The sequence below is a fragment of the Myotis brandtii genome, unplaced genomic scaffold, assembly GCF_000412655.1.
Source record: "Myotis brandtii unplaced genomic scaffold, ASM41265v1 scaffold118, whole genome shotgun sequence".
Taxonomy (NCBI): domain Eukaryota; kingdom Metazoa; phylum Chordata; class Mammalia; order Chiroptera; family Vespertilionidae; genus Myotis; species Myotis brandtii.
The window spans coordinates 1,484,232-1,510,850 of record NW_005354090.1 but is presented as its reverse complement, the minus strand read 5'-3'; the positions used below and the strand labels follow the sequence as shown (position 1 = coordinate 1,510,850).

General features: G+C 41.2%; 1 protein-coding gene across 1 annotated transcript in view; it reads right to left on the bottom strand.

The window, feature by feature from the left end:
• Window positions 1-311: 311 nt before the first annotated feature.
• LOC102244168 (chromosome unknown open reading frame, human C3orf70) overlaps window positions 312-26,619 on the bottom strand; it is a 71,573-nt gene continuing 45,265 nt past the window's right edge. The window contains exon 2 of the mRNA XM_014530691.1: window positions 312-4,772. Within this exon, the coding sequence (XP_014386177.1) occupies window positions 4,216-4,772 (557 nt within the window). The 3' untranslated portion in view covers window positions 312-4,215. The remainder of the gene's footprint in view (window positions 4,773-26,619) is intronic.

Here is a 26,619-nt window from a genome sequence, read left to right as displayed (position 1 = left end):
AAAACTTTAAAATAGAGAGATTTTAAAAAATAGCACGGTAAGTGAATATTGTAAGGTATGAACACCCTAAAAAAGTGTATATGAACACAATGATATGCAAGCTCAGTATTAAACCTCCAATGACGATCTGCCTTCAGACTGGTTCGGAATATTCAGAGAGCGCTGCGTCCATCTTAATAGAAAAAGGATCTCAAAGCACTGATTGAAACATGGCCCTTTCCTATACAGTCAGCTGTCAATTATCCATAATAATGAAAGGAGCTGGGACTTACAAAGTTTTTAAAATTCCAAAATTAATTTTGAGAAGTGTCCTTATACTTATGCTTGGATGTGAGAAACACTGACATCCCTTGAAGCACAGAACTGATAAAGTGAGAACTCCCACTTCCTTCTCCCTTCCTCCACAAGGGCAAGACACGAATCACATACTATTTTCTAAAAAGCTTCAAATACAACTGGCCTCCTTAATTCTGGTTCACAGCTCCTCTGGAGAGGGGAGCAGGAAAGAAGGCTGTTGAAATTGTGTTTTCCTCTTGTAGAAAGCCAAAATGTTTCAATAAAACTTTGCAAACAAGATGGAATAATCAAGAGCTGACTGTATAAATATTATTTTATCTTATGCTTTTTTTCTTGCCTAGTGGTACTTATACTGCCAAATATATCTGGATATTTTGACAGCTTCCTAAATTATTTGGTTGCATCCTATTATCCAAATAGAGAAATTTGCATAAGAGGAGTTATGATCAATTCCAAAAGAACTGTGGTATTTCAAAAAGGCTAAGAAGTGGAGGATAAGAAATAAAGCCCCACCCCCAAGACAGAATCAAATCCTAGATCAAATCCAAAAGGTACCTCAGGACAACCTCACAGTTTGGTTCTGGTCTTAGTGCTTTTATTTTGTATAGTGTTACCTTGAACTATAAGTTTTTCCTTTCCAAGAAAGCAATGTTTTTTCTTCAGGGTTTCCCTCAAAATCTCTTTTCAAAGCTGGAAAATTACAAGGTAAAAAAAAAAATCTAGATTTGATGGTAAAGCTGTATTTGTTCCTGTACCAACTACAACCACAAAACATTTTAACTGCTTTGTCATTTCTCAGAAAAGTTATGAGCATATTTGAAGATTCTAAAATAAATCTTGGTGTGATAAGAAAGCTGTATTCCACACAGCACTTACTTTGTATCTTCCTCCTAACAGCTTTTACACCAACTTTCAAAAAGTAGGAACGGGGCCAGGTTTCTTTCTACAAAAGCCCAAGAGAGCAGTTTCTCCCTCTGCACAGCACAACCCTCTGCTCCAGGTGAGCACACGGCCAGACCCAGATTATAAAGCGCTCACCTCTCTCAATATACACGCAGTAACCAAAAGCGAACACATGACTGTTTCCAATGTCTATAATACACGTTGCGGCTAAGTATTCTCTAAAGTGCCTATAAATATGCTTATACAAAAGAGCAGTATAATATCAGGATTACAGAGAAATTCTTTTATATAACATAGAACAGAACAGGCCTAGAATTCAAGTCGAAACTACACATTTTTATGTCCTTATCAGTCGTTTTGGAATGCAAGCAGAAAGAAACAATTCTGGTTCAATCATATATGACTCTCCGGAGAATTACTAACACTGACAGTGCTAGGACAAAGGAAATCCTTGCTTGTGCTTGTTTAGAAAAGGTTCTTTTGAGATCCAGGAGCATCTTAATATTTAGAATCCAATGGAACATCTCCAATTCTATAAAACAGATAGTAGTAGGTGAAGCTTAGTGCGTTTTTAATTATAAAGAGATTGTGTAAATATTTAAAGTGATATCAACCGTTATTAAATCCAAAAATTTCATTAAAATCGTGGCTACTCTGGATGGCAGTTCAAGAGTTTTAAAAGTTATAGATATTATTGATAAAGGGCCCAATGCGGAACAGCTAGCCTCGGGAACGGCCCTGTGACCATGTATTTCCACGGCTTTAAAGGCCTGGTGGTTGACTTCAATTAGTTTAATAAACAGGAATGAGGAATGTGGGCCCAGAGTAGGGAACTTGGTAGGAACGGTGCCAAGAAAGAGGATCTTCATATGCATCCTGGGGAATTCAATGAGCTTACCCACAGCAGTGGGGGGAGGAGGGGGGGACGGAGAGGAGGGTGCTATGTTGCTGTTACCACCGTGAGTACACAGCTGCTGACTGCACAGCTTCTATGCTCGTGAGTACACTACTGCTGACTGCACAGCTTCTATGCTCGCCTTCATCTGGCCACTCAGTCATGGAGGCACCATGAACCCCAGGAGGCTCAACAGATGTCTGTCCCTGAGCCACCTGGGCTGGGCTGGCTGGGGGAGTGGGGAGGCGGGGAGCCCCTGTTCCTGGAGCTCCTCTCACCACCTTATCGGCTTGACTTATTGAGTCGTTACATTTCAGTAAGTGGAAACCTTACACCATATTCTCATCTAGCTTAGAAAGCGTTAGCTAACACTGTTCTCAAAGGAATCTGCATACTGTAAACCCCATGGATGTTTGGGCACCTAAACCTAACGAGTGTTCTAGCCAATCACGTAAACTACACATACAACTAGGAAAGCAGATTTGCCTAATGACTTGTGAAGGAAGTCAAGTGGAGGCTTCAGGGAAGAACACACGGGCCTCTTCTTATTTCTTAAGATATAGACGAACATAATGCAGAAGAGCGGTGCTGTAATGCTGACAGAGCAGGAGGCAGTGCCGCGAGGGCACAGTCCCGGACGGTTAGGACATCAGAAATAGTTTTCTGTCTCCAACTTGGATAGCTCTAGTGTCACTAGGCTGAATGTTAAATTTCCTGGATTCTTAACATGCCTCCCAGAGAGAAGCTTTGGAGAAACGGCAGATAACCAACTCACACAAGAACAGCTGGTATAAATGGAGATGGGAGGAGAATTCTGAAGAAAGCTAAATAAGGAAAAGTTATTCACTATTTTGTATGTGAGAAAAGAGAACATGTACAACAGACCATTAATATTACTGTAGTAAAGTGGATGAATATCACACAAAATATTTTCTCCTGACTTAGCAGTGAACTACTTCAACTGCGTTTGCATTTGCATAAAAACCCATGCATCATAATGAATTCTAATCCATTTCCCACCTAAGCCATTCTAATGCTTCATACAACCAAATGAAGCAGAATTCATCAAACCTATTAGATTCATTCCTAATCCCTAAAGGACTGCTGTCTTTAGCATTTCCATGCTAACTAAAACTATTACTGATAGTTTCTTAAGACATCAGATGTGGCTGCTTCCTAAATATAATACCTATATAACTTCCTAAAAGTTTTTCCCAGATTTGAAGAACAATTAAGAAAAGCAGGGAAATGTTGGGAAACCCACCCAAGAGACCATCTCAAATGCTACAACACATTCCCTAGCTACAAGCCAAGTACATCTCTCCTTCCCCTGGGTTCCCAGAGAATTCTGGGTAATGTTACCTGCATGTATTATCTCCACTCCTGGACTGTGGTTCCCTTCATGTGGGGAGCCAGGTCTTATTCATTCTGTATCCCCACAGCACCCTGCAGAGTGTAGGCACTCAGCTAAAGCTGGATTGAGCATGAAATTGAAGATGTCATCTCTTCTTAAATGAAGGTCTAGCTCAGCCCCAGATCATGGAGGGTTGTGCAGACACTGATCATAGCTAGGGGCTGAGATGGCCCCCAGTGCCCTCCTGGAAGTAAGCCAGGCAACTGGCCCTGCCCCAGGCAGGTGGTGGGAAGAGGAAAGGGACAGAATGGCATCTACCAGGACCCAGTCTGTTCCCCTCACGAGAGCTGATTCCCACATGGGACTTGCAGGGCAGTGGGGGTGCCTGTCAGCATGCCAAAAGGAATGCCAACAGTCTCTCTGTGAAGAACTGGGGGGTTAGAAAATACTGTCTCCTCCACTCTGGGTAGCTCTCAACCTGGTCCATGATCCTCTGTGATCATCACATCCTCGCTTACAAAGTTCCCAGTGAAATTAAGGCTGGGTCACAATTCTTGACACCAGATGCTACATAGAAAGTAAGTCAAGATACAAAAGAAAACAAATATCTTAGTTATAAGACTAATTTAAGAGTTTAGCTAATCAGCAGACCACTGAACTGCTACAGTTGTTAGGGGTCGAAAATACCAACTGCACTGGCAAAAGGGTCCATCAACACGAGTACAAAGCGCAGCAGGGACCAGAGGACGCGGCTTCCTGCCCTGCCTCACACGGTGGTTTCTATCGTTTCGATCACCTCCAGGTCGGACTGCGACGGGGAGAGAAGGGTGCACTCGTCCGGCTCCCAGCTGCTCTCTGGACTGTAGTCTTCCTCTGAGCTCAATTCTGCTCCTTCCTCCGTGTCCTCATCACACGATTCCACATAGTGAGCCCCGACGGCATTGATCCCAGAGTCCTCAGAACTTGAGGGAGAAGAGCAGTGATCTATTTTTGGTGTATTGCTCTCTTTTGAAATTAAGGCATCGTGTGCAGAGACCTCCTGAGGGCTCATTTTGTGGGAATGTGGTGCCGGCTGCTTCTGCACATAACACATCTTCCCATTAATACACTTAACTTGGTAGTTGTCAATAAAGAGGTCTGAGATCATACAGTACCTTGGTGAGTCAGGCGGGAGGGGAGGCTGGAAGACAGATGCAAATTTCAGAAAGTGTTCGGTGAGAGAGACTGAGATCTGAATGGTGTTCGTGGGTTCCCGGGGCTTCACAGGAATCTCGGTGCTTGGGAGCTGCTCCACGGGGGTCATAGGCTGGTACACGTACTTGCCTGTGGGGAACACAGAAAAGGCCGTCGAAACCTAAGATTACTACACACTCTACAGCAATGCAGCCACGACGGCTTCTTCCCAAGGACTCTGATCTTAAAAATATTTCAATGACATCTCAAAAGAAATTAGTAATAGAGTCACTCCACATTGTTATAATCAATTACAAATAGACCATGGTACATTACATCATGGTATTTTCATCTAAAAAACTCAACACACTTTACACATCTTATATTTGAGTCCTTATAATGCCTCCGAAATAGGTGGGTGGACACTATCATCTTTATTTTATGGACAGCTTTAAATGATTTACCCCTCATACCAGATAGAATAAAGAATGTCCATGATATAGTATAATAAAAACACAAGTTGTAAAAAAAGTATAATATACGATAAAATTAAAATTCCACTTTTATATTTAATAATTAGATGTTAATGCATACAAACTGGGAGGATATACACCAATTTGTTATCAGGATTACAGAAGACTCTGAAGTTATGTTTCTGTGTTTTAATCAGAATATACATACATACATATTTAAAAGTGATGGTCTATAGTACTGTGCTGGCCACCCCAATGGCTGGGGTAAGGTATAGGATGTGAAACGAACTCTTTCAAGACCAAAGCTCATCAGTGTCCTAAGTAGGAGACGTTCTCAGTGACACCAACTCCACTGGCACTAAGCAACCTAAGCCCAGTAGAAGCAAAGGAACAGGCTGGCGCAGGGGGCAGGCGACCTGCTGGGTGTTTCTAGGAAACCAAGAAGCCCATCTCCAGATCTTCCCCACTGCTGGAATCCTCCGTGTTTCTCATGGAAGTGAAGCCTAAATGGATCTGTTCGTGATGTGTCTTCATCCTTCTCTTTGATTTCATTCAACATTTAGCAAAGTGCTAAGGAGACTAGAGAGAGATGAAAATCACCCAGGCTATGAATCTAAAATTATTTCAAAATAGAAATCTGGAAGAAAAAAAACAAAACAGAAAGACCCAGAGACAGTGGCCACAATTATGGGCACCCTCTTGGGTTTTTCCTAATGTGGTGATTTATCAGTCAGTCCATAGCTCCTGCACATATTTATGAGAGGTTTTATACTCAGCGCTATTGGCATTTTTACTCTGTACGTGGAGGCTGTCCGGTGCACCCGTGGCCTCTACCCACCAGAACCAGTAGCACCTCCTCGGCAGGCTTGTGAGTCAAAATGTCTCCAGACACTGTCACATGCCCCTGGGAGGCACAGCCCCCTGGGGAGAACCTCTGGTTTGTGACACCCTCATGATGCAGGTGAGTCACTCACTGTGTATGACCCTGCTGCTGCTCCTGTCTGTTTTATTTCTTGGTCAGATTGAAAAGTCTAGATAGGAATCACACTTAGACCACAAACTACCTTAGATTGCTTAAAGAAGGTAATTAAGCAGGATAGCAATTACAGATCAGAAATGTGAGCAGCAAACAGCCACAAAACAGTGCAACATCAGTAATCTATTAGATCAATCAAGCCTATATTTTTTACTTGTTTCTTAACTTCTGTGAAAAAAAAAAAAAGTAGGCTTAGATGCCACAAATTCTTTGTAACTAAATTACCTTAACATATATTCAGCCTCATTCTGGAGTCACACATGGAAAAGGTACCTTGAAAATGTTAAGCCTTTCTATTCCCCGGTCACTTCCAAGCCTGGACATATACCATGCAAACCCTATGGGTTGATAAAAATACAAGTGGGAAGAGCCTGCCACACCTGCCTGGGAAGCTATGTTTGAAATAGACCAGGTGCCTTCATTTCTCTATTCCCTGCTTGTCAGGCACAGTGACATCAGGTAAGAGCTAACAGTTGGCATGGTAGGACCTCTGTCTCCAAGTATTACAAACAGGCTCATCAGCTGAAGGGAAAAAAGGGAGACTGCAATCCGCCAGCCCCAGGATTAGAGGACATTTCCAGGCAGGGGACAGAGAAGGGACTTGGAGAACTTGGGGACTACGCCCCTCTGTCCAGAGAGTAGAACAACCGGGAGGAGGTCTGGTCTTTTCTGTTCTTGTGGAACAATGAGTAAGGAGTTCAGGGAGCTGTGGGTGGCAGGCACTCGAGAAATGCTGGTTACAGAACGCCAACTAAGTCCATCCCAGCCCCGTGACCTCTGGTTTAGTGACCTACTTGTCACAGCCTTAGGAGGTTCCTGGCAATTGATCCCCAGGCCCAGAGGGGTCAGGGTTCTATTTAGTCCGAAGACGGAAGCAATCGTGAAGCCTGACTTTGGGACATCTCTAACCACCCTCACCTCATCTCTCTTAACCCCCTGCCCACCTCCTTTGTGCTTCTTCATAATTAATGTCTTTGCTCTTCTCTTCTTCTTGATTCTTCTACCTCTTTCTTTCTCTAATCCTCTTTCCTCCAAAGCTCTATTTTTCTTCCTTGAAGTGTAGTAAAGAAAGAAGAGCAGCTGGGAGAGGAAAATGAATACTGCATTCCAGACCCATTTCCTTCCACAAGTTACACCTATTGAAGGGGCTTACTCAGAGCTGGGGAGACAGCCTTCTATCTGGTGATATGGGATACAGATGCAAAGAGGAAAGTAGAGAAGAAGAAAATTGGTAAATATGGCCAGATGAGAAACAAAGTTCAGTGAACATCTTTCAAATATTATTCTATAATACTACTAAAGGCCTGGTGCATGGAATCATGCACTGGTGGGATCCCTCGGCCTGACCTGCGGGGATCAGGCTGAAACTGTCTCTCCGACATCCCCTGGGGGTTCCCGAATTGCGAGAGGGCAGTTCTCAGGCTCCCTCCTCTCTGGTTCCGGGTGCGTCACCCGAGAACCACAGCTGCCAAGTCACTGCAGCTCAGCAGCTCCTGTGTTGAGCGTCTGCCCCCTGGTGGTCAGTGTGCATCATAGCTACTGGTCAGATGGTCGAATGGTTGGACGGTCGCTTAGGCTTTTATATATATAGACATTGTTTGATTTGCTTATAAACACCTAAGTAATAAAATAAAACAAATTCATCAAGGATTTAGTTTTGTAAAGAGATCAGAGGGGTTGGTACATTGCTCTGATCCCCAGCTATTTCTCCCCTCTATACACTATGCTGTGAATCCATGTTCACAATGATAGCCCTAAAGCATCACAAGATCCTGCATTCCATTATGTCCACTCTACTGTACTTACTAAGAGAATAAAAGGAACTAACACACTTTGACAATAGCAAGGATTGAAACAAAAGGGTTTCTGGACACCTAGCCAGGAAATTAAATAACTGCTATACTCTATTCTCTAAACAATCTTCTTAACTGAGAACTTAGTACATAATTTAAAGCAACAGATGTATAAGAACTTTTAAAACTTAAATGTCTAAATGGAAAAGATACTGAGAGAGTCAGGACTTAAAGAGCAAAGCAGAGGTAGAGTAAAAGGAGGATTTAGATACAATATGATCCATCAATTCCACTTCTGGGAATAAGCACAAAAGAACTGAAGCAGGGCCCAGAAAGATACGTGTACACCATGTTCACAGCCACGTTATTCACAAAAGCCAAAAGGTGGAAGCAACTCAAGTGTCCATGATGAATGGATAAACAAGATGTGCTATATACATACAATGAAATATCATTGAGCCTTAAAGCATAAGAGATCCATACTACAACACTGATTAACCTTGAGGACATTACGCTAAGTGAAAAAAGCCAGTCACAAAAAGACAAATACTATATGATTCCACTTATAGGAGGCACCTAGAGTAATCAAACTCATAGAATAGAATGGTGTCTGCCAGGGGCTGGGGGGTAAGAGGGAGAGGGGAGTTCTTGATGAAAGAGTGCTGAGTTTCAGTTCTGCAGGAGGAAGAGTTCTGGCGATGGACGGTGGTGATAGTAGCACAACAATATGAATGTAGTTAATACCACTGAACTATACACTGAAAAATTATTATGATGGTAAATTTTATGTTATGTGTATTTTACCACAATTTTTTAAATTAAAAAATTAGTATAATTTACTATATTAACAGACTGGAAGGAAAACTCCATATGCTCCAGAATATACAGGGTGAGGAGAAAGTAGGTTTATAGTTGTAAGTACATGAAAGAGTTTATTCTTGTATTATTTATTAATTATTGTATTATTTTCCATACAAACAACTATAAACCTACTTTTGCCCCACAGAATTCTTATAACTCAGTAACAAACAAACCCAATTTTTTAAAAAGGGGGTGTGTCTATACAAGGGCAACCTGAGGGACCCTGTAGTGATGGAAATGTTCTGTGACTGGACTGTGTCACTGTCAGTATCTTGGTTATGATACTGTACTATTATTTTGCAACTATAGTTGCCTTTGGATATTTATCTGAAGAAAACAGAAACAATAACTCAAAAGAATATATGCTCATTGTAGCATCATTTACAATAACCAGGAAGTGGAAACAACCTAGATGCCCATTGATGAATGAATGGATGAAGAAAATGTAAGAAAATGTACCCAATGGAATATTATTCAACCATAAAAAAGAATGAACTATTGCCATCTGGGACATGGGTGGATCTTGAAGCATTATGCTAAGTGAAATAATCCAGACAGAGAAAGACAGATACCATATGCTCTCACTTATATGTGGAATCTAAAAAAACAACCAGCTCATAGATACAGAAAACAGATTGGTGATTGTTAGAGCTAGAGGGTGGGGCGTGGATGGAATGGGTGAAGGAAGTCAAAAGACACAAACTCCCAGTTATAAAATAAATAAGTCATGGAATGGAATGTACAGCATGGCAAATGTAGTTAATAATATTGTACTGTACATTTAAAAACTGCTAAGAGACTAAATCTTAAAAGTCCTCATCACAAGAAAAAATCTGAAACTATGTATGGAGACAAATGTTAACTAGAATTATTATGGTCATCACTCTGCAATACATACAAATACCAAATCATTATGTTGTACACCTCAAACTAATATAATGTGGTATGTCAATTATACTGCAATAAAAACCCTGTTTTTTAAATAAAATATATAATTTAAAACAATAAGGAAAAAACCCATAGAAGTGATTTGCACCCTTTTTGAACATTTTATCAGAAGGTACATACTATTGATATAGTTCATTACAGATGATGTTAACTTTGAACAATGTTTAATGTGGTATATATGTCTAGGTATTTCCACTGTAAAGTTCGTGGAATAATTTCTCTTTGAAATTAAGTAACGTGTGAGGAGATATTTTAAAACTATGCAAATATCCTGCTTCTCATCAGACTTTCACCACTAATTTTAGCGTGCCTAGGTGGATCCGGTCTGCAGCAATCACTGCTCTGGTTGGTGCCAGTGATTTTTCACTTCCATCATTCCTTCTATATTTACTCACCAGAATTCTAGGTAAGCAAGAGCTGTTCCTTCTCTCTCATTTATTTATTTATATAAACATAATTCAAGCTCACAGATATGTGTTCTATTCTATGAATTGTAATCCGTTATTATTTTTTGTGTGGCTCAAATTGTCCCAGATTTAGCCCTTGGGAGCTCCTTCAAGTGAACACATGTTTTCTTCCACATGCCCCCATCCTGTTTTGGAAGACAACCTTACTTTCTGGCACCATAAGATATTACTGGCTTATCTTGTACTGCCCCTGCCCCAGGACAGGAATCTGCCATTTCTCCAAGGATCCCTAGTTCCTTCTCTTAAGAACTTACACACATTCTTAAGCTTGTTCTCAAAAATATTCCTGTCAAGTAGAATCTTGGTTTGTTAATGATTTCATTCAATCACTCATAAAACTCATCCACAGAAAAATGAAGACTTGATCTCCTTACAGTACTTACCATCCATTTAAAAAGTAATGTAACATTTAAGGTAAACTTCACAAACCCATTAATTTATGTGGAATCTTTTTCAAAGGAGCTAAAATCGCGTTCTCAATAATGAAACAGATTATAAAACATTGACTAAAATCACAAAAACCAATTGTGTTCAGTAAGTGAAAAATAAATTTCATCCATCTCGTTTCTTTTCAGGGAACCTGGTTCAACACTCTCAGCTGTTTCTCAACTAAATACCAGTCAAAATCACTAAGTAACTTCCACTATTCTTTTAAATCCTGGTTCATAATTTTTCTAATTGTTCTTCCCCTTTGGTGTTGCACAACACCTTGTGAGACACTGAAAAAGATTTATGTTCTCATCCTAGTTCTTTGGTTAAAAAAAAAAAAAGGAACCGAAGAGTTAATTACTTTCTCCAGCTCATTTAACAAGACAGGAGTCAGTTCTAGGACCCGGGCCTTGTGGCGGCCTGTGTTCTTTCTTCACAAGGATACTCATTACTTAATTAATAAGGTTTGGATAATGTTCTTAATTTACAATGACATTCTCTGTCATTAAGTTCAGTTAATATTCCAATTTATAACAGTGTAAATACACAGCAGATATATTTCCATGAAGGAGTTTCTTTCTTTTGGTTGTAGAGCAGTACAAAGAGGAGAAAAATACAGAAAATAATTTATATGCCCAGTTAAAGTTACTGCATGTACTTTGCTAAATTATTTACTTTTAGGATCAGTGGTGCATTTTGATTCTTTAAAAAGACCACTTGGGGGCAAATGAGCTTTTTGCTTTTACAGATAGTTTTATGACTGTTAAATGTGTGTCCTTCTGACACATGAAGTACACTGCTCTCAGGGAATGCAAAGTGATTTTAAAATTAGTCTGAGCAAAATATAATTATAAAGGTAAATCTACTGGAAATAAAATTGAGTGGCCTAAGGGAAACTGCATCACAGTTCAGTTCTTTGATTTTATATAGTGAATCACACTTAGTTTATTTTATTCCCCAGGGCATTCAATTATGTTAAAACATATTAAATATTCTTATTCAGCTGTTTCTGTGCATTATTTACTAAGCTGAATAGCAGTTCACAAACTAAAAGCAAAAGAACATAATTGTATTCTTTTTTTGTGTGGCCTTATCCTCCAACCTCCCCCACTAGCACTCTATATACCAATATTTTTGTACTTTGATCTATGAGAACATTAAAGTTCATATATTGCCCAATATGTTGAAGTCCCCAATCAGAAATTTATGCAAGATCCTAGAATTTTCATTTTTCAAATTGTATAACCTCTTTAGTGTAGTGGAACATATTAACGTAAAGCAAAGTCCTAATGAGACAGAAAATCAGAAGCACGGTTTATTTACTCATTTACCAAATACTTATTGAATATCTACCATGTTTATACTAAATCAGATGCTATTAGGAAATAAAAAGAAGTACAGTGTATAGTCATGCTTTAAGGCACTTCCAGTCAAGCTGGAGGTGGAAGATAAAAAAATAGAGTAAAAATAAACAAGAGTTGTGTAAACTATCCTATATAATCCTATATAATTAAAGGGTAATATGCAAATAGACCAAATGCAGAACAACTGAACAACCAGTCACTAGGACATGCAATGACCACCAGGGGGCAGACACTCAACGCAGGAACTGTCCCCTGATGGTCAGAGCGCTCTCACAGGGGGAGATCTGCTCAGCCACAAGCCAGGCTGACGGCTGCGAGCACAGTGGTGGTGGCAGAGCCTCTCCCGCCTCCTCAACAGCACTAAGAATGTCCCTGTGGGGAGCGGGCTTAAGCCAGCAGGTGGACATCCCCCGAGGGGTCCTGGACTGTGAGAGGGCGCAGGCTGGGCTGAAGGACCGCCCCCACCAGAGTGCACGACTTTTTGTGCACCAGGCCTCTAGTAAGAATATAAACAAGGGCATTCACCAAGCAGTGGAATAGGATTCCAGGCTTCAATGGAGGATTTTACATGACTATTACAAGATATGGACCGTGGAGTAGCAAGCAGAACCACACTGGACCAGTTTCAGAGCAGGAATGTGTCAGTTTGGCATTTGGGGCTCAAAGAGTCGACCAAGAGAGCAAAGGAGGATAAATTTTGTCAGGAAGGTGGAGGCTGGGCTCAGAATTTGAGGCCAGTGTGCTCATGTATTGGTAATAATGGAGAACCAATGAAGATTTCTGAAGAGGCAAGTGATAAAGGAGGATTTTAGAGAATTTAATCTGGTAAAGATGTGCAGATGGACTGGAAAGAGAAAGTGGGGGTTAACATCAGGCTGTTACGGAGTTTTGAGCATCATATTCTGGTCTAAAGTCACACAGCTGGGTATGGAAAGGAACACAGGAGACGTTTCTAGAAAAGTGGCAGATCTTGGGAGTTAAGGGCAAGGAGAAGGGTGTCCAATGCACCTGGATTTGAATCCCAACTCTGCTACATACTAGCTATCTGATCTTTATCAAACTGTTAATATTCCTACGTTTTCCGTTTCCTCCGTGTAAAGTGGTTAGTGATAGCTGCCTTTTAAAGCATTACCTCACTGTCTGGTACACTGAAAACATTCTATTGTTGGTGCTTATATGATAGGAGCTGCCTGGAGGTCTTCAAGCCACTCTGGAGGCTTCCCTGATTACCACTGGCCAGCCCTGCCCAGCCTGGGACTTCTAGTCCTGAGTCTCGGAAATGCCCGGCATACACCCAGTTCCTGATTCAGCACAGCCCATGAACTTCTCTCTGACCACAATTCTCTGCCATCCCACCTTCATCATCAAGCCCCCAAATCCTACAATCTGCGTTTATCTTTTTCCAAACCAATATTTACTGAGCCTCAATTATGTCCCAGGCACTGAGCTAGGGACATGGGGTTAAAATAGCAAGCTGACAGACCACATGGCTACCTTATGAAACTTACACTCTTGAAGGGAATATACAGGCTGGGTCAAAAGTAGGCTTACAGTTGTGATTACACAAAACAGAGTTTATTCTTGCATTATTTATTAACTAGAGGCCCGGTGCACGAATTCATGCGGGGGGGGGGGGGCCCCCCCGCCCCCCCCCCCACCCTCTCCAATCTGGGACCCCTTGGGGGATGTCTGACTGCCGGTTTAGGCCCAGTTGTACATCCCTCTCACAATCCTGGACTGTTGGCTCCTAATTGCTCACCTGCCTGCCTGCCTGGTCGCTCCTAACTGCCCCCTCCACCGGCCTGATCGCACCTCACTGCCTCTGCGTGCCGGCCTGATTGCCCCAACTGCCCCCCCTGCCGACCTGGTCACTCCTAACTGCGCCCCCTTTTAAATTAGAGGCCTGGTGCATGAAATTTGTGCATGGGAGGGGTTCCCTCAGCCCAGCCTGCACCCTCTCCAATCCGGGATCCCTTGGGGGATGTCCAACTGCTGGTTTAGGCCTGATCCCCGGGGTTGGCAGTAGGACATCCCTCTCACAATCCTGGACCGCTGGCTCATAATTGCTCACCTGCCTGCCTGCCTCGTCACCCCTAACTGCCCCGTCCTTGCTGCCTGATCACCCCTCACTGCCTCTGTGTGCCGGCCTGGTTGCCCCTAAATGCCCCCCCCCTGCTGGCCTGGTCGCCCCCAACTGCACCCCCTGCTGGTTTGGTCGCCCCATGCAGCCTGTTGTTCAGTCGTTTGGTCATCCCTCACTAACCCCCCTGCCAGCCTGGTTGCCCCACACAGCCTGCTTGTTCAGTCGTTTGGTTGTCCCTCACTAACCCCCCTGACGACCTGGTTGTAGGCAGCCATCTTTGTGAGGGCATGAGGGTCAATTTGCATATTACTTCTTTATTATATAGGATTACTAGAGGCCTGGTACACAAAATTCGTGCATGGGAGGAGGGGTTCCCTCAGCCTGGCCTGTGCCCTCTCGCAATCTGGGACCACTTGAATCAGGCCTAAACTGGCAGTCGGACATCCCTCTCACAATCTGGGACCACTTGCCCCTAACTACTCGCCTGCCTGCCTGCCTGCTCACCCCTAACTGCTCGCCTGCCTGCCTGCCTGCTCAGCGTGCATCATAGTGGCCAGTCGTTCCAGTCATTCTGGTTGCTCCAGTCGTTCCCCCATGAAGTTCGCTTAGGCTTTTATATATAGAGATTGTATTATTTTTCATACGAACAACTGTAAACCTGCTTTTGCCCTACCCTGTATATTTGAACAAATTATCACACAAAAGGATGTATAATTACAAACCATAAAGAACAATAGTCCCTAGCCAGTTTGGTTCAGTGGATAGAGCATCAGCCCATGGACTGAAGGGTCACAGATTCAATTCCAGGCAAGGGCACATAACTTGATTGCAGGCTCGATTCCCAGTGCCATGCAAAGCAACCAATCGATATGTCTCTCTCACATCAATGTTTTGCTCTCTGTCTCTCCCCCTCCCTTACACTCTCTCTAAAAACCAATAAAAAATCCTCAGGTGAAGATTAACAACAACAACAAATAACAATAGGCAAAAAATGATAGGAAGAAAAAGCAAAATCAATTATTAGAAATTGCACATGAAATGTGTGATTTGAACAGGGTAGAGTAGGAAGAGGAGGAGTAGTCAGGAGTGACATCCCTGAGAAAGCGATGATACATGACACGTTGTCAGGACTGAGTGGGAGCTAACCAGGCAAAGAAGGGGACTAGCCCGAGCAGGCAGAAGACGATGAGAGGGAGAACGTCAAGAGATGGGGTAGTGGAGGCCATCCCTTGCAGGGCCCCAGAGGCCATGTTAAGGATTAGGGATTTAATCTTACACAACAGAAAGACATTACACTGTTTTAAGGGGAGGGTGCCATGAACTAGCATTGTTTTCCTACCCAATTCCATTTCTGTCTGTTCCTCTCACAGTGTGGGCACAGATAAACCTAATCTGAAACAATAAACAGACTTCAACAATCAAGCTGGCACCCCTCTCCAAGTTTCACACTCAGATCTGGACTTAAGTCAAACAGGTAAGAAAGGGAATGGAGGAGGTGGAAGAAAGTACCACTGAGCCATTTGTACCAGGCAGGAGTCTCCTTTACCCACAGACTTCCACAATCTGCACTACTCTGGGCCACACTCTGACAAACTGAAGTACGGGCAGCTGGTACAAGAGACCTGCCTGAAAAACAGCATTTCTAAAAGTGTCATAAACCAACAATAAAGAAGGTGTTTGCCACCCTTGACAATTTACAGCAGCCAGTCTAACTAGAGTATAATGAAGGCTCTATAGTTTTTAAAAATATACTTTTATTGATTTTTAGAGAGAGAGGGAAGAAGAGGGAGAGAGAAAGAGACATACTGATCTGAGAGCAAAAGATTGATAGGCTGCCTCCTGCACACCCCTTACGGGAGATCAACCCGGGCATGTACCCTGACCAGCAATATTTTAGTGCACAGGATGATGCCCAATCAACCACACAGGCCAGGGAAAGGCTCTATACTTTTAAAAACCATGTTTAATCCTACCTGAAGCCAAGTCTTCTGGTTTGAGGAAAAGATATATGCAACAACTCTCATACATTTTAGCAAGTAACTACCAATGAACAACAAGGGGGAAAGAGAACTGTAAATGCACCTCTTTTACAAACATCATAAGCACCATAAGAGGAAAGATGAATATTAAGCTGTGGGGTATACACTATATACATTTACAAGAGCTCAGAGGAAAGAAAGGCTTACTGAGAAAAGGCTCCACAGAAAACATGGACTGTAAACTGAAAGAGAGCTAGGACTTGGGCAAAAGAAAGTAAAGTGGCATGCCTTGTGCAAAAATCCAGAGGTGGAAGAAGTGTGGGGTGTCTGGGGGTACTGGGGTGACCAGCCTGACTGGAGCAGAGCATTCCCCTGTGACCGAGACTCGTCTCATCACCAGGTAATCTGGAAAGAGATCAACACACTTCCCTTGTCCTGGGAGACTGGGTACAATAAGAGCCACTCTGCTGCTTCAATTGGCACCATGGAACTCCTTAAACTTGGACACAGACAATTCCAGTTGGGGAAGAGCCCCTTTTAGGGCCAGAGAGTTCAGAAACATTCTGATAAGTCAAGCTGACTAAACTAAGCAGTAGTAAGAAAAAAGGGCAGAGAATGAGAACTCTCTCAGGCTTGCAGTTCCTTTTAAGTCGGCAAATAAGGGTTTCATGTGGAGAGGCTATACCTGCCTCTTTCCACTGAACCTGGGAAGTCCTACTTGTCCACCAGGAGCTTTTCTGCAGACCTGGATTGGATTGTGTTTTTTGTTGTTGTTTTTTTTAAATATATTTTTATTGATTTTAGAGAGAGAAAGGGAGAGGGAGAGAGACTGAAACATCAATGTTGAGAGAGAATCATTGATCGGCTGCCTCCTGCACGCCCCGCACTGGGGATTAAGCCCACAACCCGGGCATGTGCCCTTGACCAGAATCAAACCGGGACCCTTCAGTACACAGGCCAGCGCTCTACCCACTGAGCCAAACTGGATAGGGCCAGAGCTGGTTTTAATATAGTAATTTGTTAGAAAAGGTTCAGCTGAGGAAGTGGATAGGTCACTGAGGGTGAGATGAAGCATGAAAACCACATGCTAGAAAGAAAAGGATGGCAGCTGACAGAGCACAGACTCACTATGCACGAGGTCTGCACTCCGCAGCACGGGAAACTCCCAGACAGAAAGAAGCCCGACGGGGAGAGCGGCATACATGGGAAAGCAGATCACTGCAGGGAGAGAAGCGGGATGAGCACCACGCCTTTCACCTGAAGATGGTGGTGGTGGTGATGATGACAGTCATTCCCTTTGATTTCTTTATGACAAGCCCTGACCTTACCTTATGGGCATTTTATGAGACCATCTCAGCCTCCTGCCTTTCTCTGAAAGAATCAATAGTTCATGCTGTTACCAGACTGGACAATAGATTTTTAAAACTGCAGTTAGAAAAAAATTGAGAACAAAGCAACTCCCCATGGGAGGCAGCACAAGTGGAGACTAGAACATGGTAACTCTGGCAGCTTCCTGCCATTCCACCAGCACACCGCTCTATAGTTCTACAACCCAAGTAAGTTATCAGGAGCCATTAAGTCAATGGACAGATATTCCTGACAGACTAAAGCTAAGGGAAACAGTATCAGACATCTGTCACATTTATCTATTGATCTGGGGATGAAAAGCTCAGAAATTCACAAGGAAAGGATGCTAACCAGTCAAGCTGATCTAAGAAAAGTAAGATCTTAAAGCAACTGAAGAATCTGGGCTTAGCACAGGGGCTCAGTAGGGACTCAGCAATGTTTACTGAATTTTTAAAAATGTGTCTTTGTTAAAAGTCATTTTTGCCGGCAACCATACCTGTTCACTATTCGAGAACCTAATTTTCAAATTTATACAAACCAATACAGCATTCTGGAACTTTGCTTTTATTAATCAGTCACAACAATAACAAAATGCATTCTAAATATTAATGAGATGTGACTTTAAATCAAATTATTAATATTTATATATAAGAATTTATATTTCTCAATATAATAAAAGAAAAGATGTTCATGTGTTTTTTTTTAAAACCAATTGTAATAATCGCCTCTCTTTTCTCTTGGACCTGTGAATAGCCAATTTAAAAATCAGAGCCACTGAGGAAATTCAGAGCGTTAGGGGTAAGAAGTAACAAGTTTAGTATTGGCAGTTAAATAGCATCTCTACTGAACCATCATTTAACTTCCCCTGAATAGGGACAAGGAGGCTTAGATGATGGAGTTCTCTCCTTGAACTACCTCTTTGTCACAAACATTGGGTTGTAAAATATATGGAGGGAGTCACTTGGCAATTGACAATAAACAGTAAAGAGGAAAAAAAAGGGTCCAGAATACAATGACTCTATAAATGTGCTAGTTATCCATTTACTAGAGGCCCGGTGCACGGATTCATGCACCGGGGGGGGGGTCCCTCGGCATAGCCTGTGGGGATTGGGCCGAAACCGGCAGTCCAACGCTGCCTGCCATTCCTGCTCATCCTGGTCCTGCTGCACCTGCCACCTCCACTCAGTAGGCTCGCTGCCGCTCTAATGCAGTCTCTAGGCTGCAGCGGCCAGCCGTGAGCCCTGTATCTGGCACCCGTCGGTCAGCTGAGCAGTGCTCCTGCTGTGGGAGCGCACTGACCACCAGGGGCAGCTCCTGCACTGAGCATCTGTCCCCTGGTGGTCAGTGCGCATAATAGCGACAGTAGACCGGTCGTTCAGTCATTCGGTCGCTTACGCTTTTACATAGATAGATTGCCTCTCAAGCCCACATTTTCCCTGCCATATGTGTTCTGCCATAACAGACAGAATTTCTTTAAACATGTTTCCTCTATAGCAGGGGTGGGCAAACTTTTTGACTCGAGGGCCACAATGGGTTCTTAAACTGGACCGGAGGGCCGGGACAAAAGCATGGATGGAGTGTTTGTGTGAACTAATATAAATTCAAAGTAAACATCATTACATAAAAGGGTACGGTCTTTTTTTTTTAGTTTTATTCATTTCAAACGGGCCGGATCCGGCCCGCAGTTTGCCCATGGCTGCCTTAGCCTGAAGAGTCAATTCCCAGCACTGCTTTTTGTGTAAAATAAGTCTTTAATTTTGGTTGGCTATTTCCATGCATTGGTTTATAATATTCTCATCTTTTTCTTCTTCCATGGAGTTCCTCTCACAAGGTATTATATCTCTTGTAGCATAGTGCACTTGGACTCTTTTCCAATTCACCAATATTTTTAGTCTTATGAGATCGACTCTCATACAAATTGATAAATGTCGAGGTAGGTTAAAAATAGACTAGTTATTCACAAACTGCACACTTAACATGGTGCAGTTTCAAATATAGGTAAATTTTCATGCCCTCTTTCTACTCAGCAGTCTTTTATGCTGTATCATTTTACTTCTACCAACTCCCAACAATGCTCCTTACACCTTTGTCCTCTCTATTTCCTCTCTCAAACACACATACACACAGTCTTGTTATTCCCTAAAAAACAAAACAAAATAGGTGTTTAGCTATTTTTCTATCAGTTGAACTGTTGTTAGCCTAACCATTTCATTCAATGGTTTTAGTCACATTATTAGTTTTGTTCTATGTACTTTAATTGGACTGTCCCTGTGATCTCCATCTCCAGAATGGACTCACATGGATTCAATGACCAAGGTTAGGGTGTGGGATTTCCTGCAGGTGGTACTTTCCTGATTTGTCTACTGAGAAAATATAAGCATAATATAAAGAAATTAAGCAGTTTATATATTTGGAATCTAGACTAATAGATATTAAATGTATTAAAATATTAATAATGCTTTAGATGTTTAAAATTGGGTAAACTGATGCCCCAGCTGGTTTTGCTCAGTGGATAGAGCATTGGCCTTCGGACTGCAGGTTCCTGGGTTCAATTCCAGTCAGGGCATATGCCCAGGTTGCGAACTCGATCCCCAGTGGGGGCGTGCAGGAGGCAGCCGATCAATGATTCTCTCTCATCACTGATGTTTCTATCTCTCTCTCCCCCTCACTTCCTCTCTGAAATTAATAAAAATATTTCAAATACATAAATAAATAAAAGTAAAATTGCTGATAAAGAACTAAGTTTAATATTAATAGAGGATAAAACTTGACACCAAAAAAAAACAAAAAACAAAAAACCACAGAGCAATCCAATTAAAAAATGAGCAAAAGACCCAAATAGACACTTCTCCAAAGAGGACATACAGATGGCCAACAGATATATGGAGAGAGGCTCAACATCACTAATCATCAGAGAAATGCAAATTAAAACCACAATGAGATATCACCTCACACCTAAAAGAATGGCTATCATCAATAAATCAACAAACAAGTGTTGGTAAGGATGTGGAGAAAAGGGAACCCTCATGTACTGTTTGTGGGAATGCAGACTGGTGCAGCCACTGTGGGAAGTAGTATGGAGTTACCTCAAAAAACTAAAAATGGAACTGCCTTATGATCCAGTGATTCCACTCCTGGGAATTTTTCCAGAAAAAAAAAAACACCGAAATGCTAATTTGAAAAAATATATGCATCCCTATGTTCAGTGCATTGTTATTTACAATAGCCAAGACTTGGAAACAGCCCGAGTGCCCATCAGTAGATGAGTGAATAATGAAGCTGTGGTACATTTATACAATGGAATACTATTCAGCCATAAAAATGAAGGAAATCTTACCTTTTATGACAGCATGGATGGACCTGGAGAGTATTATGCTAAGTGAAGTAAACCACTCAGAGAAAGAGAAATACCATATAGTTTCACTTATATGTGGAATCTAATTAACAAAATAAACTAACAAATAAAATAGAAATAGACTTACAGCTGTCAGAGGGGAGTAGGAAGGGGGGCTGGGTGAGAAAGGTGAAGGGATTAACTCTTTGAGTGCCAACCAATATCCTAGGAACTATGCTAAAATTGCCAAGGCATTTTTGCTGATTTTACAGCAAACAAAACAAAACTCATAGACAACAGATGGTCATCACCAGAGGGGAATGGGAGTAGGAGGAGTCAGGGAGGGTAAAGGGCGGACAAATGGTGATGGAAAGAGGCATGACTTGGGGTGGTGAACACACAATACAATATACATATGATGTATTATAAAATTATATACCTGAAACCTATATAATTTTATTAACCAATGTCACCCCAATAAATTCAATAAAAAGGAAAAATTAAAACATGAAAAAATTAATTTATGTCAAAATAACTTAAAAAAGAGAGAGCTTAGTGAATACACTTGAGTATTCTCCTCCAAAAGACTTATAAAACTATTGAACTAAAAGTGGTTTCCCTGAAAAGCAAGCAGAAAAAAAAAATCAGGACCAGCCCTTATACTAGACCAACATGTGTTAATCTTAATTCCAGACTGAAAAAATTCAGTGAGTAGGTTGTGAGTAACATTCAGTAGTAGCTTCATGAGTGAGAGCTGAGCATCATGGCTGGCAAAGTATAGCACAGCTCTTTTCTCTAGAGCCTGGGATACAACTGCCTAGGAAGGGGATAATAGAGAGGGACAAGGAAGAATCACCCATGCCTGTAAAGCATGTGGAACATAAAAATCAGGATCAGCTCAGCTGGAGTGACTCGGTGGTGGAGTGTCAACCCATAAACAAGGAGATCACAGTTTGATTCCAGGTCAGGGCACATGCCTGGATTGAGGGCTTGATCCCCAGTAGAGGGCGTACAGGAGGCAGCCAATCAATGTTTCTCTCTCATCAATGTTTCTACCTCTCTAACCCTCTCCCTTTCCCTCTCTTTAAAATCAATAAAAACATATTTTTTAAAAGGCAAAATCAATTATTCCAGAAAAGCCTGGTTATATGTGAAGTTCTACAAAAAACTGGGAGCAGCATGTAAAATAAACCTGAGACATTCAACACTGTGACGGGCACTGTGGGAGCTTTACTCCTGTTTGGCTACATTGGAAATTTATGTCTACAGCAGATGCCTGTATGGTTTTAGCCTACTGATTCATCAATGACATTTGGTAATATGATAATGCAGATTTTCAAATGAGATTTCCATGGATTAGATGAGGTTTTTTAAATTATCACTTTAAAATATAAAGGAAAAAAGATATCACCAGCAAAAGAATGACCCCTGCAGAGAAACAAAGCCACAGGCCTTCAAGGGACAGGCTGTGCTGAAAAACACTCCCGGGGACACAGTCCTACAGCAAGGGTGAAGCACGTCCAGGTGCAGCTGTTCTGGTGTGCCTGGCTAATAGGCAAATAAAACCATCCTGGGAATTGTCTAACTGTGCAGATGGCTGGTTCAGAGAGATCCCCAGCTGTTCTTGAAAGAGGCATAACAATTGTGGAATTTTTTTTTAATGTTGCTAATAAGGAACCAAACAGGATTTCAGTGAATCCTTTGCAGACTAGGAACCTTAAATGTCAGGTGAGACCTGATGGTTTCAGAGAGATTAATGATGCTTTTATTGTTTCTTTCTAGAATATAAGCAGGCCACATTCTATTTGAAATAAACATCTCTTAGAGTTCATTGATTAATGCTAATAATTCAGAAAATCTAGTCTTCCCATAAAAACCGCAAAGGATTACAAAGTGATGTGAAGAGAGAAAGCATTTTCCTTAACAGTAAATATTTTATGAACCCACTAGAGGCCTGGTGCACAAATCATGCACAGGTGGGGTCCCTTGGCCTGGCCAGCAATCAGGGCAGATCGGGGCCGTTGTGCCCAGTCCTGGTCAGGGCCTCTCGGGGCTGGCTGGCCAGGGGGGCAGGGGGGGAACCGCAGGAGATTGAACAGCCGCAGGAGGTTAGCTGTGGGAGCGCACTGACCACCAGGGAACAGCTCCTGCACTGAGCATCTGCCCCCTGGTGGTCAGTGCACGTCACAGCTACCGGCTGGTCATCCGGTCATCCAGTTGTCCAGTTGTAATGGTCACTTAGGTTTTTATATATATAGATAGACACGCAAATAAAGGATGTATTCATATATTATACTGTCTAAGGAACTAATTTCAAAACTACTCATTTTACTGTTTGGTATATGTGATACTTAATTTTTGTCTCCACTTGGAGAGTGTTTTTGGATAAAACTAACACTTGTATACTGGAAAGTAAAACATATTGCTGAGAAAAATTAAGAAAAACCTAAATAAATGAAAAGATGTACCTTGTTTATGTGTTAAAAAACTCAGTGTTAATGTCAATTCCTCCAAAACTGATGTATAAATTAAATATAATCCCAATAATTTTATTAGCAACTGAGAAGTGATTCTAAAAGTCATATGAAAATGTGAAGAACCTAAAATAGCCAAAACAACAAAGTGGGAATTACTACTTTATTAAGTGGGAATTAACACTACTTTATTTTCAGACGTATCTTAAAGCTGCAGTAATTGAGACCATGCTGACTGCTGGCTACAAGATAGACAAGATCAGTGGAAGAGAACTGAGAGTCCAGAAATAAATTCAGACACAGCCTGGCCAGTGTTGCTCAGTGGTTGAGCGTTGACCCATGAACCAGGAGTTCACGGTTCAATCCCCAGTCAGGGCACATGCTCAGGTTACTAGCTTGATCCCCAGTCCGGGGTGTGCAGGAGGCAGCCAATCAATGATTCTATTTCATCATTGATGTTTCTATCTCTCTCTCTCCCTCTTTCTTCCTCTCTCTGAAATCAATAAAAGCATTCTGAAAAAATAAAAGCTACAGAAATAAATTCATACACATATGGACAACTGAATTTTTACAAAGCTGGAAGTGCAATGCAGTGAAGAAAGACTAGTACTTTCAACAAATGGTACCAGAATAACTGGATATGCAAAAAAAAATCTATACTTAACACTGCATACAAACATCAACTCAAAACAGATCATGACTATAAATTTAAAACTTAAAACTATAAAGTATCTATAAGAAAGCATAGGAGCAAGTCTTTATGACTTTGGGTTATGGAAAACACTGAGATGATTGAAAAAACAAGGTTTCAACAGGGCCATCCTTCCTCCAGAGGCTCTAGGGAGGAACCCTTCCTTACCTCTTTCAACCTCTAGTGGCTCCTGGCTTCCTTGGCCTATAGCTACGTAACTCCAATCTCTGTCTCTGTCTTACACGGCCTTTTCTTCCATGTCTACTCCTCTTCTGTCTAGACATTTGCCATTAGATTTAGGACCCATCTGGATAATAATACAGGGTGATCTCACCACTGTAACTAAATTACACGCTCAAAGTCCCTTTTCCAAATAAGGTCATATTCACAGGTGTTAGGATGTGCACATATCTTTTTCACACCACCATTCAACCTAATAGAGACTCAAAAATAATCAATTGGTTAGAAATGAGTAACATTAGATTCTCTCCTTCTCTATAATGGAAAAGGAATGAAGAGACAAAGGTGGAACTGGACAACAAAAGTAGAAAAGGGGGTATGTACTCAAGGGAACAAAATAAGTGGCTACAGATTGAGAAGACAGCTTTAAAAGGCTTCTTAATTTTGTCAGAGATCGACTTGGAGATAGATAACTGGCAACTGTGCAAAAAAACATGTTATCATGCAAGTTGCATACACATCTGCTTTTTGTGACTTGTGAAATTTTTTAAAGTACTTTAAACTCAAATGTCTTAGAAGGGATTCCAGTTCCCAAAAGATTTCTTTAATTGGAATCCTGCCAATAAAAAGTCTGGATGACTTCTCAAAAGCCCTGTACTCCTACATTCTGCCAGCGCAGATAGGGTGTGAGATTTACAGCTTGGCTTCTGAATCACTTCTACTCCAAAAAGATACGGAATCTCATAGATAATAAAAAGTCTGAATTTAAGCCTTAACGCAAAGCAACATGCTTATGTAGAAGATGAATTAGCTTTTATTAACAGTAAAACTAAAGACTTAAGTGAACTCGATGCAGGTCTTCCTTTAGAAAAGTTGTCTTTGGTTTCCCTTTCTCTTGAATTCTCCTGGTCCCAAGACTTTGGCAGATATCACTGATGACTGTTGTATAAAATGTACTGTGGTCCCTTGTGGCTCATTTTATGACAATATTCTGATTATAACAAGAAACTTGTTGAATGAATGGTCATTTGGCACCTAACTCTTAAAGCTGTAGGAACTGGCTACAAGATAAACAAGATCAGTGGAAGGGAAATCATTTCCTTGTTTCCCAGCAAGCATCCCTTTTCTCTATTCTTGTTTGCTTTCATTCGGTCTTTAGACTTAACACACTGCTTTCTATTGCCAAATAATTCCACTTTTTTCATATTTCACTACAAAGCTTGTTTCTGTAAAGTTTCCGACAAATAATTCATGTCAGCATCCCAACAAACTAAAAAGTTACATGTATGATGTTTACATATTCAACTTATTTTCATCCAGTTTGCGTTTAAGATTTTAAAAATAATTATTATGAAATATTTCTCTTTCACAAAGGCATAAAAAAACATGAGCTGCATATACCCACCACCCAGTTTAAAAAAATAAAATTAACAATATAATTGAAGTCTCTGCGCATTCATTCTCAATCTCATTTCCCTCTTCCTCCCCCTATTTCCCTACCACATCATTGCAATAGGTAACCACTGTCTTGACTTTTTGCCTAATTATTTTTTATTATATCCCTGGACTTGATATGTCTAGACTAATTATTCATTTTTGTATATTACATACCACCAAACCATTATACAATACTCAGTAATGATCATAGTACTTAAAACACACACACACACACACACACACACACACACACACACACACAAAACACCAGAATCTGCAAATTCAGAAGAATCCCATATTATTTCAAACCTGAGTCACTGAACATGAGTTAAATTTTTAACATTTTTATTTCAAAATGAGTTACCATTATACATGCGCACAAATCCTGTAGAGAATTATGGCAAAAATAAAGTAGCATATCTAATATTTGCCTTCCTATAGAAGCTTTGATCTAGACTATAAATAAATATCTTAACATGTAGGAAGTTAAAATGAAAGACAAATAAGACTCCTAAAGCACTAACTGGTCCATACGTTTTCTGATAGAGTTATAAAAATAGAAGTTGGGAAAAACACGAGATTTCTTAAAGAGAGCATTCCTTTTCTTTGAATATGGCTTAAAATAGAAGTGTCTTGATTCCTGCCTTTCCTTGGATTTGTTCAGGAAGGAGAAGTTAGGAAAGCCTATCCTGTCATAAAATAAAGGACAAGCATAAAAGGTACCATAAATAACACTACTAGAAACATTTAATGAAATAATCCTAATTCACTAGTCTTAGTGAACTTCTATTATAATTCATTACCAGATAGTGCCAAAAGGAACATTCCAATTGTGATATCTACACTAATAAAAGAGAAACATGGTAATTAGCGTATGACCGATACCCTTTTCATTGGCTAATCAGTGAGTATATGCAAATTAACTGTCAGCCAAGATGTCGGCCAGCAGCCATGCACTGAAGCGAACAGGGAGGCTTGCCTGCTCCAGTGACTGGCGGACTCCAACGTTCCCCGCCTGCCGCTGCCGGCCTCTGACCTGGCAGTTTGAAACATTGTAACAAATATAGAAGCTAAACAAAACCCCAGAAACCAGCTTTCAGC